The sequence below is a fragment of the Hirundo rustica genome, chromosome 3, assembly GCF_015227805.2.
Source record: "Hirundo rustica isolate bHirRus1 chromosome 3, bHirRus1.pri.v3, whole genome shotgun sequence".
In the NCBI taxonomy this organism is placed as follows: domain Eukaryota; kingdom Metazoa; phylum Chordata; class Aves; order Passeriformes; family Hirundinidae; genus Hirundo; species Hirundo rustica.
The window spans coordinates 12,712,237-12,726,623 of record NC_053452.1 but is presented as its reverse complement, the minus strand read 5'-3'; the positions used below and the strand labels follow the sequence as shown (position 1 = coordinate 12,726,623).

At 45.0% G+C, this 14,387-nt stretch overlaps 2 protein-coding genes across 7 annotated transcripts in view; one reads left to right on the top strand and one right to left on the bottom strand.

Moving 5' to 3' along the window:
• Positions 1–302: 302 nt before the first annotated feature.
• CRNKL1 (crooked neck pre-mRNA splicing factor 1) lies at positions 303–10,496 on the bottom strand. The gene is made up of 14 exons (XM_040060262.2): positions 10,359–10,496; positions 9,992–10,144; positions 9,285–9,376; positions 9,028–9,186; positions 8,510–8,676; positions 7,840–8,018; positions 7,052–7,222; positions 6,190–6,381; positions 5,413–5,472; positions 4,278–4,358; positions 1,878–2,117; positions 1,519–1,620; positions 755–1,003; positions 303–554 (listed from the first exon to the last, which is right to left on the bottom strand). The coding sequence occupies exons 1-14, from the start codon at positions 10,404–10,406 to the stop codon at positions 387–389; spliced, it is 2,061 nt and encodes a 686-aa protein (XP_039916196.1). The 5' UTR covers positions 10,407–10,496; the 3' UTR covers positions 303–386.
• A 114-nt stretch (positions 10,497–10,610) lies between these two features.
• Positions 10,611–14,387, top strand: part of CFAP61 (cilia and flagella associated protein 61) — a 97,344-nt gene continuing 93,567 nt past the window's right edge. For 2 of the 6 annotated variants that reach the window (XR_005700086.2, XR_005700085.2), the window contains exons 1-3: positions 10,915–11,165; positions 12,521–12,676; positions 13,326–13,476. Coding sequence is in view for 4 of the 6 variants with exons in the window: in XM_040059547.2 (XP_039915481.1) it covers positions 10,942–11,165; positions 12,521–12,676; positions 13,326–13,476 (531 nt within the window). In the remaining 2 variants the exon portion in view is untranslated. Of the gene's footprint in view, positions 10,657–10,905; positions 11,166–12,520; positions 12,677–13,325; positions 13,477–14,387 lie in introns of those variants that run through there. The other 4 variants (XM_040059549.1, XM_040059547.2, XM_040059548.2 and 1 more) reach the window with 4 other exon arrangements.

Here is a 14,387-nt window from a genome sequence, read left to right as displayed (position 1 = left end):
AATCCATCAGGGATGATGGCTGGAGACCTCTCTCTCACTAAAGACAGTAGGTCTGCTGCCCTGGCACATAATGTCATTCAGCAGTGCTGGGATAGGCTGTGGGAGCCTTGGACAGGTCCTTGTGCTAAAAGCAAAAGTCACTGCACAGTTCTTCCAGTTCTCCTGTCACTGGTGACAGCTAGAGACCCCTGCACTGCTCCCAGGACCTCTCTTTTAACTGATGGACACCCACAGGACTGTTAAAGGGAATCAACCTGAAGATGGTGCTTGTGTTCCACACAAAATCCATCTCAAGTCAGTAATACTGAAACTCTCCAAATACATTTATTTATCACCAATGAAAATACTGTACAATGGCCCAAGAAAGGGGTGGGAAAAGGAAGGTATTAAGTCTGCTTTTCATCAATGTCCTTATCAGGATCCGTGGCTGCAGCTTCACTCTCCTGCTGCTGCTTCTTCCAGAGCTTTGCCATGGCCAGGAGTTTGAGGTTGGGCTGATTGGCAGTGTCTTCTGGGAAAATATAATCATAGTATTCCTCCCATCCAGCATCAGACTAGAGAGAAAAATACCACAAAACAAGTTTAATTTGTATGTTAATGTTGGGTATTAGGAGGTGCTTCTAATAAGAAAGAGAAATTAGAGGCATAATAGAAAATTAAAGCTCATGGTTACTATCTCCTGCCCAGCAGCTGACTGCATAAAGCACAAAGCCACCGAGGGTTCACACCCACTACTGCCAGCATTTTTCTTTACCCCATCTTCGGCCTGCAGCTTTCTCCTCTTCTTTATTTTCTCAGGCATCAGTTTATCTATCCTCTCTTTAGTGGCATTGGTGCCAAACTCATCCTCGAAGCTCCTCCACGACTCGAGCAGCATGACCCTCTCCTCCTTCTCCTCGCAGCTGCGCATTGCCTTGTTGGCCTCCTCGTAGACCTGCCGGCAGCGTGGTAGCCGCTCCTCCTGCCCTGCTGACAGCTCAAACTGCGCCAGGCTGATCCACACCTGCAGGCACAGCACACAAACCCAAGCTCCAGCCCTTGCTCTGTGCCACCACAGCCAGGGCAGAGGTTAAAAACAAAAAAGCATGAAAAAAAAAGCTAATGTCAATGCCAGCAGGTGCCCAGAAAATCTGTTTGTTTTACACAAGTGAGATTCACCCCGTTTCAGAACACAACATCCCCATATGGCATGTGGATCAGTTTCTTGTGGCTGTTCCAAGTCATGAGAAATCTGTGAATTTAGTCAATGACAGCAGCAAGCGACACTGGAGAATCAGTTTTCCTTGCAATGTTTCAGCAACCAAGATCCTAAAGCTGCTCAGCAAAGAGGGCTGCTTGGAAAAGCTTATTTCACCTGAGATATGCCTATTGTTGTATGGAATTCAGGAACTTCCCTCCCTCCTTCAGAGCACAGGCACAGGCTTGAACCTAGGCTGATCTGAGCCAAGGCAGCCCAGGCTTTCCCTGCCTGTGGGCCAGGTTCAGGCCTGGCTCTGTGTCCTGGGTGCCCACACACACCTTGACGTGCTGTGTGCGCTGCAGCAACCGCCGGTAAAGGCTCCTGGTTTTCTCATACTCCTCTTGCTCAATCTCAAAGTCAATGTAGGATTTCCAAAGCACCTGCAACAGAGAAGACTCTCATCACATTCACTCTGAGCACACTGGATGGGAAAGAGAATGGATAAAGGCGAAACTTCCCTGAAAGGAGGTCAGGGTGTTCACTGGCAGCACAAGCTGGGATTAGGGCTGAGCAGCACCAAAGCTGGCGCCCATCAACCATTCAGCTTTCACCTGATGTTTTATCTGGTGGATTATTTACATGTTCATCAGCCACATTGTGCAATAAGTACATTAAAATCAGTCTCCCCCCTGCTCACCTCCGGCATGTCCAGCCGGGGCTGGCTGATAGCCAGCTCGTAGATGGCCCGGGCACGGTCAATGTCCCCAAGGATGGTCTCCAGCTCAGCAAACTTAATCCAGGACGTGCAGTTTTCTGGTGCAAACTCCAGGAATTTTTCATACAGCTTTCGGCAACGGTCAAATTCACGCAGCTGTAACTCCAGCTCAATGTAACCTTTAAACAGCTTGTTTTTTGGACATTTACCTATGGATGTCCCCTGTCATGCAAAAAAAAAAAAAAACCAGAACAACCAAACCTGTAGTGATCTTGCAGGAAAATAAAACCCCTACTCGATTTTCTAAGTGTTTGAATTGAAACTCATTTTTCTGCAGTTTATTCAGCTTGTTCAGGGCCAGTAGTAAATTCAACCAGTGTTTGCAGAACAAATGTGCATCCATTAACACCAAGAGCCTGAGAAGCAGAAAGCATCTGCCACTCATCATTCTTTCCCATAATGTGGGCTCCCCATGGAGTATGAGTGGAACTTACCCTGGTTCATCAGCTGAGCACCTGAAGGAAGCACAGTGCCAGTCTGTACCAGCCTGCCAGGTAAGCAGTTCCCAAGCACCTCATAAAACAAGTGATACCAAACGAACTGTGGGCCCACACTGCTCCTCCTGGCACAGAGAATGGCTGCCCACCCCTGCCAGCTGACTGGCACCAATGGACAGGTGAAGAATAATGTCTTTATGAAGTATTTTCTTTCAGATATTCCTCAGTTTCTGAACAGAACTGTCTGTCCTGAGCCAAAGTGTGAGGGGCAATTCTGGATTCTTAGTTTGGGAATCTCTTAAAACAAGAGTGAAGTAAGAATAGGCATAACAGAGACAGGCTGTAGTGAGCTTGGCCTTGGAATCTCTTCTATAGACAAGTATTGTTTACTAAGTGTGAAAAGTGCATATTATATGGCTCTACACAAGATATTTACTATATGTATTATGTTGTATTGATTGTTTAATGTTGTATTAATATTTTGATAGTATGGTAAATGTAGTTTTGTAGTTAAAATGTAGTTTTTATGTACCAACCACAGGAAAACGTAAATCTTTCAGAGAAAAAGGAATTTACTACTTCCTTATCAGAAGAGACCAACTTCTCCTGCCTTGCTCAGCCCTGAAGACGCCATAGAGATTAAAGGAAAAAAGTGATACTAACCAGAGACAATTCTTTGTTTAAATGGAATTTATGCATCATGTATGAACTGTATGAATATTCAACAGGCTACTGCTTTTAAGAGATAATTCTTTGTTAACAGGGGTCCTTCTCCGCAGCTTTTTTGCTCGGGGAGGCACCCAGACGTCTGTAACTTTGTTTTTATTGTGTCGTATTGTCCTAACCCTAATTGTTCCATTTTTTTACTCTAATTCTATTTTTATGACCATCTTATTTACTATTAAACTTTCAAAATTTTAAAAATAAGTGATTGGTGTTTTTCACACTAAGCCATGTGGCTTCTGCTCCCTCAAGCCAACGTGAGGTAATCTGAAACGGAATTCCCTTACTACAGTTCTCCTGCACAATGTTCCTACATGTTTAGAGTACCTTGGAATTTATTAAAAATGGAGGAAACCACCACTTGGGATTATCGGTTTGGTCACCACTATAGCCCTCCAGCTCTACAGATGCTACTGGTATTTCAGCATATGCTCAGTTCTTCACATGCCCTCCATCACTGTTTGGGTGAGAGCACCAGTTTGCTCTTTAAACTCAAACCACCTCAACTGCTACCAACACTGGCCTTCTCACAAAATGTCTGATGCTATCTCTGGGCTTACTAAGAATATCTGAACTGAAAAGAAAACAAGTTTTTTTTTTTAAAAGAGGTCATTTCTTGCTGCCTCATCACACCCTGCTGTCCCTTGACGTGCTGACATTCAGAGAGTGAACCTGCTGGGGCAGCTCCTCAGCCTGCCTGAAGTCCCTGTGATTGCTTCTATCAGCAGTTGGGACTGGCACACAGTTTGGTAAGGTCCTAATTTCCTAGAGTCAACCCTCCCATTCATCTACAATGCTTTATAAAATGCTACTGTTAGAACAAGTATCACTTTTAAGCCAGCAGCAGCAGCTAAAAACTTATAAGAGCACCGAGCTGATGTGAGTGCTCTGCATTCAGAGGAATGCTTTGTCATTTCTGCCCGGAGGCTAATTCATCAGAATAAGCTACACTTCTTTTTAAGTCATATGTGATAGTAAATGCTCCCCGTGCTACACCGTGCCGTCCCACCTCCCCCGACCCCCGCCCCCCTACCCCCCCGACTTCTTGGATACTTTCTTTTAACTGCATTAAATCAGCTATTTCAAAAGGACAATTTAAGATCTTTTAATGCCATTCCTGTGTTAGTTAGTGAAGTAAAATATGGCTTAGATAAAAGCTTACCAAAGCCCTTCTGGCAAGGGGGAGGTTTTTCTGGCGAATTTCAAACTGTGCATACAGCAGCCACATTTTGGCAAATGTAAACTAGAAGAAAAAGAACGAAGTGCTATTTAGGCTGGAAAGTCAGTAGATAATATGGTACACATTGCTTAAAAGTATAAGCATTCTGTCTATACAAGATATGACTGCTACTGCTGGTAATCTCATTTGATCTCAGTGCTTTCCTGCTGAAAGGTTTAAAGTTCATTACCTAAAACAACTTGGGGTGAAAGGAAAAATGGCCAGGACAAGTCTTTTAAAGAGGAGAAAATAGCTTTTTAACCAATCATCAACTGGCAAAACATCAGCTATTGCTGTATCAATTAAGGGCTAATCAGCTCTTAATAACTAGAGATCAATCTGACACTCAGATGACACAATATATGACAAACTAGACAAAGAACATGAACAAGAATTTTCTGATATTCCAAGACAATGCAGTTGTAAGGGTTTGGCCACAGGATATTTTAAAGTTCACAAGCGAAAAAACAAAACAAAACAAACACAAAACCCCAATCACTCAGCCTTGAAGACCAATTGTAATGGGGAAGACAGACTTGATAGCTGTTTTGTCAAATGCAGCTGCCTTAGGGATGAACATGGCACACTGGATGCTAAAAAAGATGTTTTCCCGGTTAAGCAGAGCCTCAAGTGCCGTACAGAGACTGCACGAGAATGGGGAACGATCCTGCCTGAGGAGGAATGCAAGCAAGCAAAAACTAAGCAGTCTTTCCTATGTGTAATTTCATCTTCTTACAGTCTACTTAGCAACTACTTAGTAATTTGAAAATACTGGAAAAAACCTTGTGTCTCATATATGAGGGAATCCTGACACCAGTGCTTGCCCTGCAGTTTCCCTCTGCAATGCAAACTACAGATATCTTGCACTTTAGCTTGAAAACCTCCCCATCCATTTTGGAAGGTGGAGTTTTGAGAAACTGGAAGCGATACTCAAAAGTTTAAGCAAAGCCTTCAAGACCCCATTAGCAGGAGTCTGGAGCTGCTTACACCCCTGAAGGTTGAGGGGGAAGAGAACTAGAGGATTTTATCTAGGGCATTTTAACCCAAAACTCAAGCCAAACTGCTGGAGAAGCCATACCTTCTTGTGCGGCAGGAGCTCAAGGCATGCCTGGTATACCTGTCTGGTTCGCTCTGCATCCTGTAAGAACAGGCAGCATTAAACACTTTGCTTACTGCTGAGATTATGCTGAATTTGAACTCTGCAATGACTGCAAAACAGTAGAACAGTATCTAAGGCAAGCTGGTTAGAATCAGGAATGCATATCTACTTAGAGTGCACAATTCAAAGGTGGTAGCTTCTGAATCAGCAAGATTCACCTTTTCAAAGCAAGGTTCAGTGCTAGGAAGCTGACAATAAAACAAGGAGTGCCCTGGTTGTGGGAGGAAAAATATGTCTTTTCCTTTAACAGACACTGAACAGGTGTTCTGTACTCAGAGCAGCTCTAATGTTCCATGACTGGAAACAGAATAAATACTTGCACAGCCTCAAAGGCCACTATAAGCAGCAACAACGTGGCTGCTTCACAAACAGTTTTTGTTAACCACAAAACTATTTCACAAGTTCAGGTAACAGTCTGTCACAAGCAGTTCAGCCGGAGCCACCAGAAATAACCAATCCTGCTTTTGTTATCAGTGTTTCTGAAAGAATTGGGGCAAAACAAATTTGGTTCTTTCCCTCCCTTACACATAGGAGGGAAAACCGGAAGAGGAAAAATTCTCTATATTTAAATAGTAAATCCTGTAGCATGACACAGAACTAGTCACACAGAGAATACTTAGTTCTTGGTTTTCCTATCAAAATACAAGCATTTATTTACTATATGGAAAAGGAAACCCCCAAATTGTCAGTACTTGCCTTTGCCTCCAGTTCCTCATAGAGTGCATAGTTAATCCAGAGGTAGATGTACCTCTTCCAGTGGCGTTTCTCCTGGATGGGAGGCACGTTGGCGATGGCTCTCTCGTACACCTCCCGCACGGTCTCAGCGTCCATGTCGCTCTCCACCAGCCGCAGGTAGTCGAACCACGCATCGTAGTTGTGGGGGTTTGCCTTAAAGAGACAGCAGAGCAAGGCAACAGCAAACAATATTCAGCCACTAAAACAAACAGAGCCTCATCCTTTACTTAGTCAGAATCTCCCCTTTAAAATAGATCACTGGAATATTAACAAAAAACTGTCAGTCTTGGAGATGCTTAATGGTAGAGCTTCAGGGTTATAAGAGACTTTGTTTTAAATTTTGGTTTTTTTGCCCCCAGCATTGTCTCAATGAAGGCAATCCACGTAAAGTATGAGAAGGGATGAGGAATGATGAAATGTGCAGTGTGGACTGAACAGCAGACAGATGTGACACAGCTGTTTTCTCACAAAAAGGTATTTATGCACAGGTGAGGTGTCCTGTAATGGCTATTCCCTAACTTAAGTAGTAACTACAAGCTAAACTACATTATCCCTAAGGGTACCAATCCTTGAGTTCAATCCAAAACTCTGGCCTGCACAATCTAGATTAGAATAGAGAAACAAAAAAAGCGGTGAATGCAGATATGATTCTCTTCAACAGGGAAGGAATTCTGGCTCTAAAATGAACATTCCCTAGGTGGCTTTTTGGACTGACTTTCAAGGGTAATATGAAACTTATCAGCCTTGATTATCCCAAAATACTCGTGTCCCTTAAGTACCAGCTGGCTGAACAGTGAGCCTGGAGGGTACCTGTCCCACGTACCTTCACCTCCTCCTCGTACTGGAATCTCCTCTTGCTGACAATGATGTCCTCAATTCCCCTCCTGTCTCCAAACTTCTTCTCAAAGATGGTGTAATTCTTGAAGAGATTCTGGGCATCCTGCTTTGGAATTCTATCCAAGGCATACTTGTAGATAACCCTCACTCTTTCAAACTGAAAATATTAAATATAATTTGAAAAATATTTACAAAACAATTTCTGTCCTCCCCTGCAGATTTTCAATGAGCTTTTGGCAATATTTAATAGAATACAGGATTGTAATATCCCAATGTTCTAAAACAACGTGATTGTTTTAGAACAGGACTAACACAGATCTCCCTTAAGAGTAAATTTTCAGAGGGAAAAAATAAACCTGAAAATGCCAGCCCCCACCATCCCTTATTCATTTACAGGTAAGAGGTTGTGGTTTGCGGTTCACAGAACGTCTTCCATTTCTTAACAGCCTGGGAATCTTATAGACTGTGAAAAACATCTGGACCAATACAGATTTCTATCATGCAGGCCTATAACCTCTCAGAACCTCTCCAGTGTGAGGACACAGGTTTGAGCCAATGTTGCTGGTCTTGGGCTGAGCAGATCTCCCTTAGAACACATTTTATTGATGTCACCAAAAGACAACTAGAGGTGAGCAAAAAACTGACTCCCCAACTTAGACTACAATCACAAGGTGCTGGGAACTACAAGTATTGCAGTGAATGTTAAATGCTTAAGTTTTGATATTCAAGGAGAAACACTAACATGACTCAGATGCGTTATCAAGAAGATCTTACTTCTTTCTGGGTCTCCTCAAACTTGGCAAAAGCCACATACAAGTGCTCATCCATGTGCTCCTCCCCAAAGAACTCCACTGCCCTCTCGTACACCTTCCTGGCGTGGGCAAAGTAACTGTGCTTCTCCTCGAAGCGCGCGTATTTGATCCAGTTCTTCACATCGGGGTGAACGAGGACAAGTACAGCTCTTGTTAAAGAAACAGCGCTGGCTGAGTGGCACATCTCCATCTCTGTCATTCCCAGGGACTACCGGCTCAAGGAGCTCCCAGGATGGTGCATGCCAGAAACAATAAATGCAGCTGGGAAGAAGACACTGACAGGTCTAAGCATGCAAAGACTTTGTGCCTTACTGAGAACTTAAAAAGGGATAAGGGTCAGGGAAAATCTGAGGAGAAACCTGAAACAAATGATGGCTACAATAGAGCTGGGTGCATGAGTGCAGTTATACAGACACTGTTGTGACAGGACCTGCAGCCACTGCACTGAATCTGGAGGCGTTCCCTAAACATGCTTTTAACACCTCCTGCTGCCTCCCAGGGTGGTGACTCATTTCCAGCATACCACAGAGGAAAGGAGCACAGGGACATTGCTGGACATGGAATACTTGGGAAGGAAATAAAGAAGGGAGACCTTGACTCAGGCAGGAGTCAAAAGGCTCTGAAAAGGATATATCTCTCATAAATACTTCGTGCTCTGTCCACCTCCTTGTATCTCAGCTCAAAGTTGATGTAGGAATGCCAAGCTTGCTCCTCTGGCTGCCACTCCATCCACCGTTCAAACACCTGGCGTGACCCAGCAACGTTCCCCAGCATTTCTTCCATGTATGTGTACTTGTACCTGGGGAAAGGAGATTGAGTTTCTGAAATCACATGGTGAACATGTCCACTCAGGGATTTTTGGAGTGCCTCCTAAGAGCATCTCTGAGCTTCCCTCACCTACTTCCTTCCACCCCAGAAAAGCCTATAGGCTTTAGCAGTGACTAGCAGCATCCAGGCACACAAACATTCTTCTCTCCCAAGGCTCTTGCCAATTAAAAAGTGTAAAACTTTTCCAAAACTTCAGCCTTCCTCCTTTTTTTCAGACTAGCCTGAAGACTTGGATAATCTGCATAACCCCAGAACAGCCAAATGCTGTGCAGCCTTTGGGGCTAGCAGGGGTGCTCCTTGCTCTGCCACCGTGCCACCGTACCAGAACTGGTTCACCCTGGGTAGAGTGGTGATGGCCCGGTCCCAGATGTTCCGGGCGTGGTTGACCTGGCGGTTTTTCATCTCCATCTCGGCATATTTCAGCCAGAGGGTGACGTTCCTGTAGTCCACATCCAGGGCACGCTCGTAAATGGAACGGGCTCTGGAAAACATGAGTACAGGGCAGGTAAAATGTGCCTCCCAGACTTTGGTATGTCTAAAAAGGCTCCTAAGAGATGCCTGCAGCCGCATCATCATTACCTCTGGATTTCCTTCAGGCTTTCCTCCCATTGTGCGTACTTTATCCAATTACTGATAACAGTCCTGTTCTTTCTTATGTTATCTTCAAAAGTCTGAGGAGAAAATTACATCTGTAAGTCAGAAATCCTTCTGCACACCATTCACATCAAAAATGGCTTATGGGGTATTATTATTACCATCAGGAATATGTTTGCTTTGCTTAGGCATTTTCAAAGCAAAAAGCCAAGCAAAACCATGGGTAAATCTGCGCAAGCAAAGAAGCAGAGGAATTATTTTAAAATATTTATAACTCAACATTGTTGTGGGTATTTTTGGTTTGTTTTTTTGTTTGTTAATGTTCTTTTATAGTGGCTGGCCAGATACTGGTGGTAATGAAGATAACACTTATAATTGTGTAAGTAATCACCCTTTCAGTGTTCTCAACGGGGGAAAAGGGGAGATCTTGCTTGCTACCTGATTTTGTCAAGCAACACATCTGTAAATTACAGATTTTGCTAAAGGGTAGCATGAAAAGGGGGTTTTAAAGAATTGGAGTCCACCTGGGAAGTCCACAAGGAACATGGACTACATTTTGTTTAAGTAAAATCACTGGAATTTTAGTGTTTTATGTGAGTGTCGAGATTAAACCTGGGGTGGGTTTTTTTGTGGTTTTTGTTTGTTTGTTTGTTTGGAGGTTTTTTGTTTGTTTTTGGATTTTTTTACGGTACCTTCCTCTTCCGGAGTTTATAGTCGTTTAGCTCTTCAACATCTGTGATCTTCTGCTGCGGAGGCGGTGGGAGAAGCTCGAGCTCCCTCTCCTTTGCCTCTCTCAGAAGCTGCTCCGCTGTGATCTGAACTTCGGCGGGTGCCTTGTTTTTCACCTGCAAGGCAAGCGCAAGGGGGGCTCGGCTCACATCTCCTAACGCAGCACCGAGACGGTCAATTTCCTCCGGCGCCTCGCTACGCCCGGTGCCCGCCGCGGGTGGGATCGGAGCCCGCCGCGACCCGCCGGAATCCGCCGGCCCGCGGCGAATGGGGATCGAGGGGGCCCGGGGGGGTTCCCGGGGGTTCCCCGCCACCCTGCCCACCACCCACCTTCGCCACTTTGGGGATGCGCTGCTTCCCGGCCGCCGTAGACGCCATATTGTAGCCACTGTGCGCGCGGGCCCCGCACCACCACCCCTGACCTCACGCAGCACCGCCCCAGCGTCGTTGCCGCGGTAACGGCAAGGCGTCCCAGGGCGGTGGTGGGCGGGCGTTGGGAGTGTCCGTTCCGTCCGTGGGACCGTCTGTTCGGTCTGTCTCGTCCTTGGGCTCATTTGTTCCATCTGTCCCGTCTGTCCCGTCCTTGGGACGGTCTGTGGCTGCTCCGCTCCGCACGGGGACAGGGCAGGTGAGTGCGCGGCGCTCTGCCCGCGCCCTGCGGGCCGCCCCCCAGCGGCGGGAGTCTGTCCGCGTGCGTGGCCGTGGCCTGCGTGCCTGAGGGGGTCGCTCGCGCCCGTGAGCCCGCCCTGGAGTAGTCCATGGACAGCGCAGGTGTCCGGCCCCGGGGTCCAGCCCCCATGTCCAGCCCCCGCCCTACCCCGCGGTACCGCCCCGCCCCAAGCCACCGGGGGTGTCCCTCAAGAGCCGCCCCCCGCAGCCTTCTGCGGCTCTTGACAGCCCTCTCGAATTACGTATGCTTTCGATGCGTTTTGGGCTACAAACACCAAAAAACCGCGTAGAATCTCACTTATGCTTCAAGAGAGCCGTTTGTGTGAGGAGGTGGGAGGGAACTGCTCCAAGTTCCCCCCAAAAGGGGAATGCCTTCCTCTGCTTGTTCTGCTGGCTGTCTCTGGGATGCTGCTCCGTGGGTCGAATGCAGGAGTTGCTGCAGGAGCAGCGCATTTCCTCACGAAAATGGTACATTTTTACTGTGTAAATGCTGCTTTTGCTCCTTGCGGGCTGCAAGAGTTTTTAGAGGAGCTGGTAGAGATGGGAGTGTATATATATATATATATTTTTTTTTTCTTTAAGTTTAACAAGTTTAACATAAAAATGTGGCAAATGGTTTTCCTCAGTTGCAGTTATCTTAGTGTTAAACCTCAGTGGCTGAATGGCCTTTTAAAGTTCGCGTTAGTTTTCGTTTTTGAAATTGACTCTTGTTTGTAGAGGTTAATTGCTTCAGGTTAATTTCAGGACCTGCCCTGACGCTCGTATGTCTTGTTTGTGAAAGAAGTAAGAGTGCATGTTACTTTATCTGTATTTAAAAGGTGGAAACAAATGCTTTTTTTTTGTTTGTTTTTCGTTTTAGTTGAGAAATGTGATGCCTAATAACTGAGCGTTTCATTTGGTTTTGGAGTCACTGTTAGAAGTAGCTGTTGTGTTCGGCATAGTGGTGAAATTGCTCTGCTGGTCTTGGTGTTTTGATTTAAGCACTTTTTTTTTTTTTTTTTTTTTTTTCCTCCCCAGTTAGTACAGCTATATTTTGCACATATATTTAAGAAATTGAGGGAAGCCACTGTTTGGTTGCTTTATTTCATGTGCCTGGTTGTTGCTGGGTCACAGCAGTCTGCAGTACTGAGCAGACACACAGCTGAAAGGTGTTAGAGCCGAGGGCATGGCCACAGGTGGTTTGAGGATCTGCTGCCCTGTGTGTTCTAAAATTGCAGGGCAGATCAACAAATCAGTTGTGCCTGGCACATTTTGTAAATGCAGAACCACAAAACCCCCCACATTCTTTTTCTGTGTAAGAAAGCAGTAGAACTTTAAGCAGCCACAGAAGTTTGAATTCCTTCTGAAATTTAAGCCCTGGTGTTGACCTTAGAAGAAATATGAGGAGCAATTTTGGACAAAATATAGTTAACTCACCTCAAGCTGCTGTTTAATCAGGGATGTTGTTGCCCTGGTTGTTTGCTGAGTCTCCAGCCTGCTTCTCCTGACTGCCCGCTGCTGAGCCTCCCACTGAAGGCCTTTGAGTTTGAAATTCTTGGTGATGAGCTGGTTAGCATGCAAATGAATATATAGGAAAGCAGCTGAAGCCCATTAAAACTATTAATCTCCTCTGTAGGATTCAGACAGAGTGATTGCTTGCTGCATTTCAAGTGTACATTGCATAGGCAGTGTGTATATGTGTGGAGATATGCAGGAACTAGGCACCAAAATCTATAGGAGTTGCCCCAATTTAGAGTTGCTGTGACAACCCACCTGAAGTGACTGTGTTGGGCAGGGGATGGCAATGGGATGGTTGGAGCAGCAGTGTTTTCCTTGGTTCTCAGTGCAGCCTGTGGGATGGCCACAGTAACATCCTCAAGGGGAAATACAGAGGTGGTCACTGCCAGAAGGACAGAGTCACAGGATGTCCCAGGCATTATCAGCCTCTTCAGCCCTGTCACAGAAGACCTCTTTGGAAGGATTGATGTCACTTACCTTCTGTAAGTATTAGTGTTTTAGGTTATCAGACAATTCCACTTCAAATGGCAGAAAACATTCTGAGCTTTGATACAGTGTGACGTAATGGCTTTTTGTGCTATTTCTAAAAAAGGAAAGAAAATCCCCTTTCATGTCTCTCACATGCATGACTGTGCAAACCTGGGTCCCTGCCATGGTGGACAAGGTTTAATTCTATACTAGCTTCCTTTTGTAAAAGCTCAGAAGAAATGCTGTTGAATAGCACCTGATAAAACCATCACCAGACAGGCTGTTTGACAGACAGATACTGGTGGGTCACTTAAGTTTTTTTCCCCCTTCATAGCAAAAATCTTGGATAACAGCTGTTTGGGGAAAAAAGAGACGTATGGAGAAACATACAAACAGAAGGGAATGTTTAAGTCTTGCATCTCAAATTCACTAATATGATTGAGGATTTGAAAATCCACCTGAATTTCTATATAATGTTAGAACACGTGGAACTGAAGCAACAATATCAAATTAGCATGTGGACGATGAAGTTTTATTGAGGCCTGATCTTGGGAACTCTCTTGAACATGGCTAATTTTGCTGTTCCAGCAGGCTGAAGTCACAGTCAGTCACTTTTCTATGTGGAGTTTCTTCAACCTGTGCAAAATTAAATTGTTTTCATAGAGAATTATCGAATCTGGCTTTGACACTCTGCAATGAGAAGAATGAGGTTATAGCCCATGCTGCCTTTCTGGACTATCCCAATTGGAATATCACTGATCAGGCTGAATGGGAACCATTCCTGCATGAAAACTACACTAATAATAAGTGCACTGTAAGTAAATTCTATGAATTTAGTTGAGTTTTCATTTAAGGCTCAGGTATGGCGAATACACGTGAGCATGTATCTATTTCTGGTAGAGTTGAGACATTCAGGATGTAGAAGGTGGTAGATTCCTTGTGAAACCCTTGTGCTGCAATGGGCATCACAGTTCTGCAGTGAGCTTGTTTAGTGCTGGTGGGGAGACTGCTGCTCTTTGCTTTGCATGCTGGCAACTTTCACATGGGCTCCTTGGATGAGCTTGTGAATTTCTGGTAGGATCGATCTATGGACTAGAAACAGGCCCTTGCACATTTAACAGTCAAATGTTCACCCATCACTGAGTGCAGCTGGGAGCTAGATAGTGGGATTGTTGAGAAAATACAGAAAATGTTAAAACCCAAGCACTCATAAGGTGGACAACACGTGCTGTGTTGGCAGTGCTGCAGTTATCTCTGGGCATTTTATTCATCAGTTCTCCAAAGTCTTCTGTGGCGTTAAGCAACGGCTTGGAGGTAAGCTGACAAAGACAGTGTTTGAAAATGTGTGCTCTTAAAAGAAACCATCAGTACAGCCAAAGGGAATGTACAAGAAGAGTCTGTGATTTCCTTGTAACGGATTTCGTTTGCCCCTTGAGCGGCACTTTGTGGGCAGGCATAGCCCCTTCATTCAGGGTGCAGCCGCTCTGGGAGTTCTGCTGTGCTGTGACCTCCCTTGGGTTGTCTAGTGACTTTGCAGGATCTGATGCAGGGCTCTACAGAGAAAAGACAAGAAAAATAAATTACTACTCAGAACCAATAATGAAAAATACCTTGAAACAGACAGGCAGCAGTGTTCTTATTTTTCTACAATGGAGTTTATTTGCTGAAGTAGGTGTAGAAGATTCAGTGTTTTATGCTTCTGCATTGGCAGAAGCTCTGAACATT

Coding starts and splice junctions, on each gene's coding strand:
- CRNKL1 (XM_040060262.2), bottom strand. CDS start 10,406: ATGGCGTCTACGGCGGCCGGGAAGCAGCGCATCCCCAAAGTGGCGAAG. Junction 9,187..9,284: donor AGCCTGAAGGAAATCCAGAG/GTAATGATGATG, acceptor CATGTTTTCCAG/AGCCCGTTCCATTTACGAGC. Junction 5,473..6,189: donor ATGAGGAACTGGAGGCAAAG/GCAAGTACTGAC, acceptor CTGTTCTTACAG/GATGCAGAGCGAACCAGACA.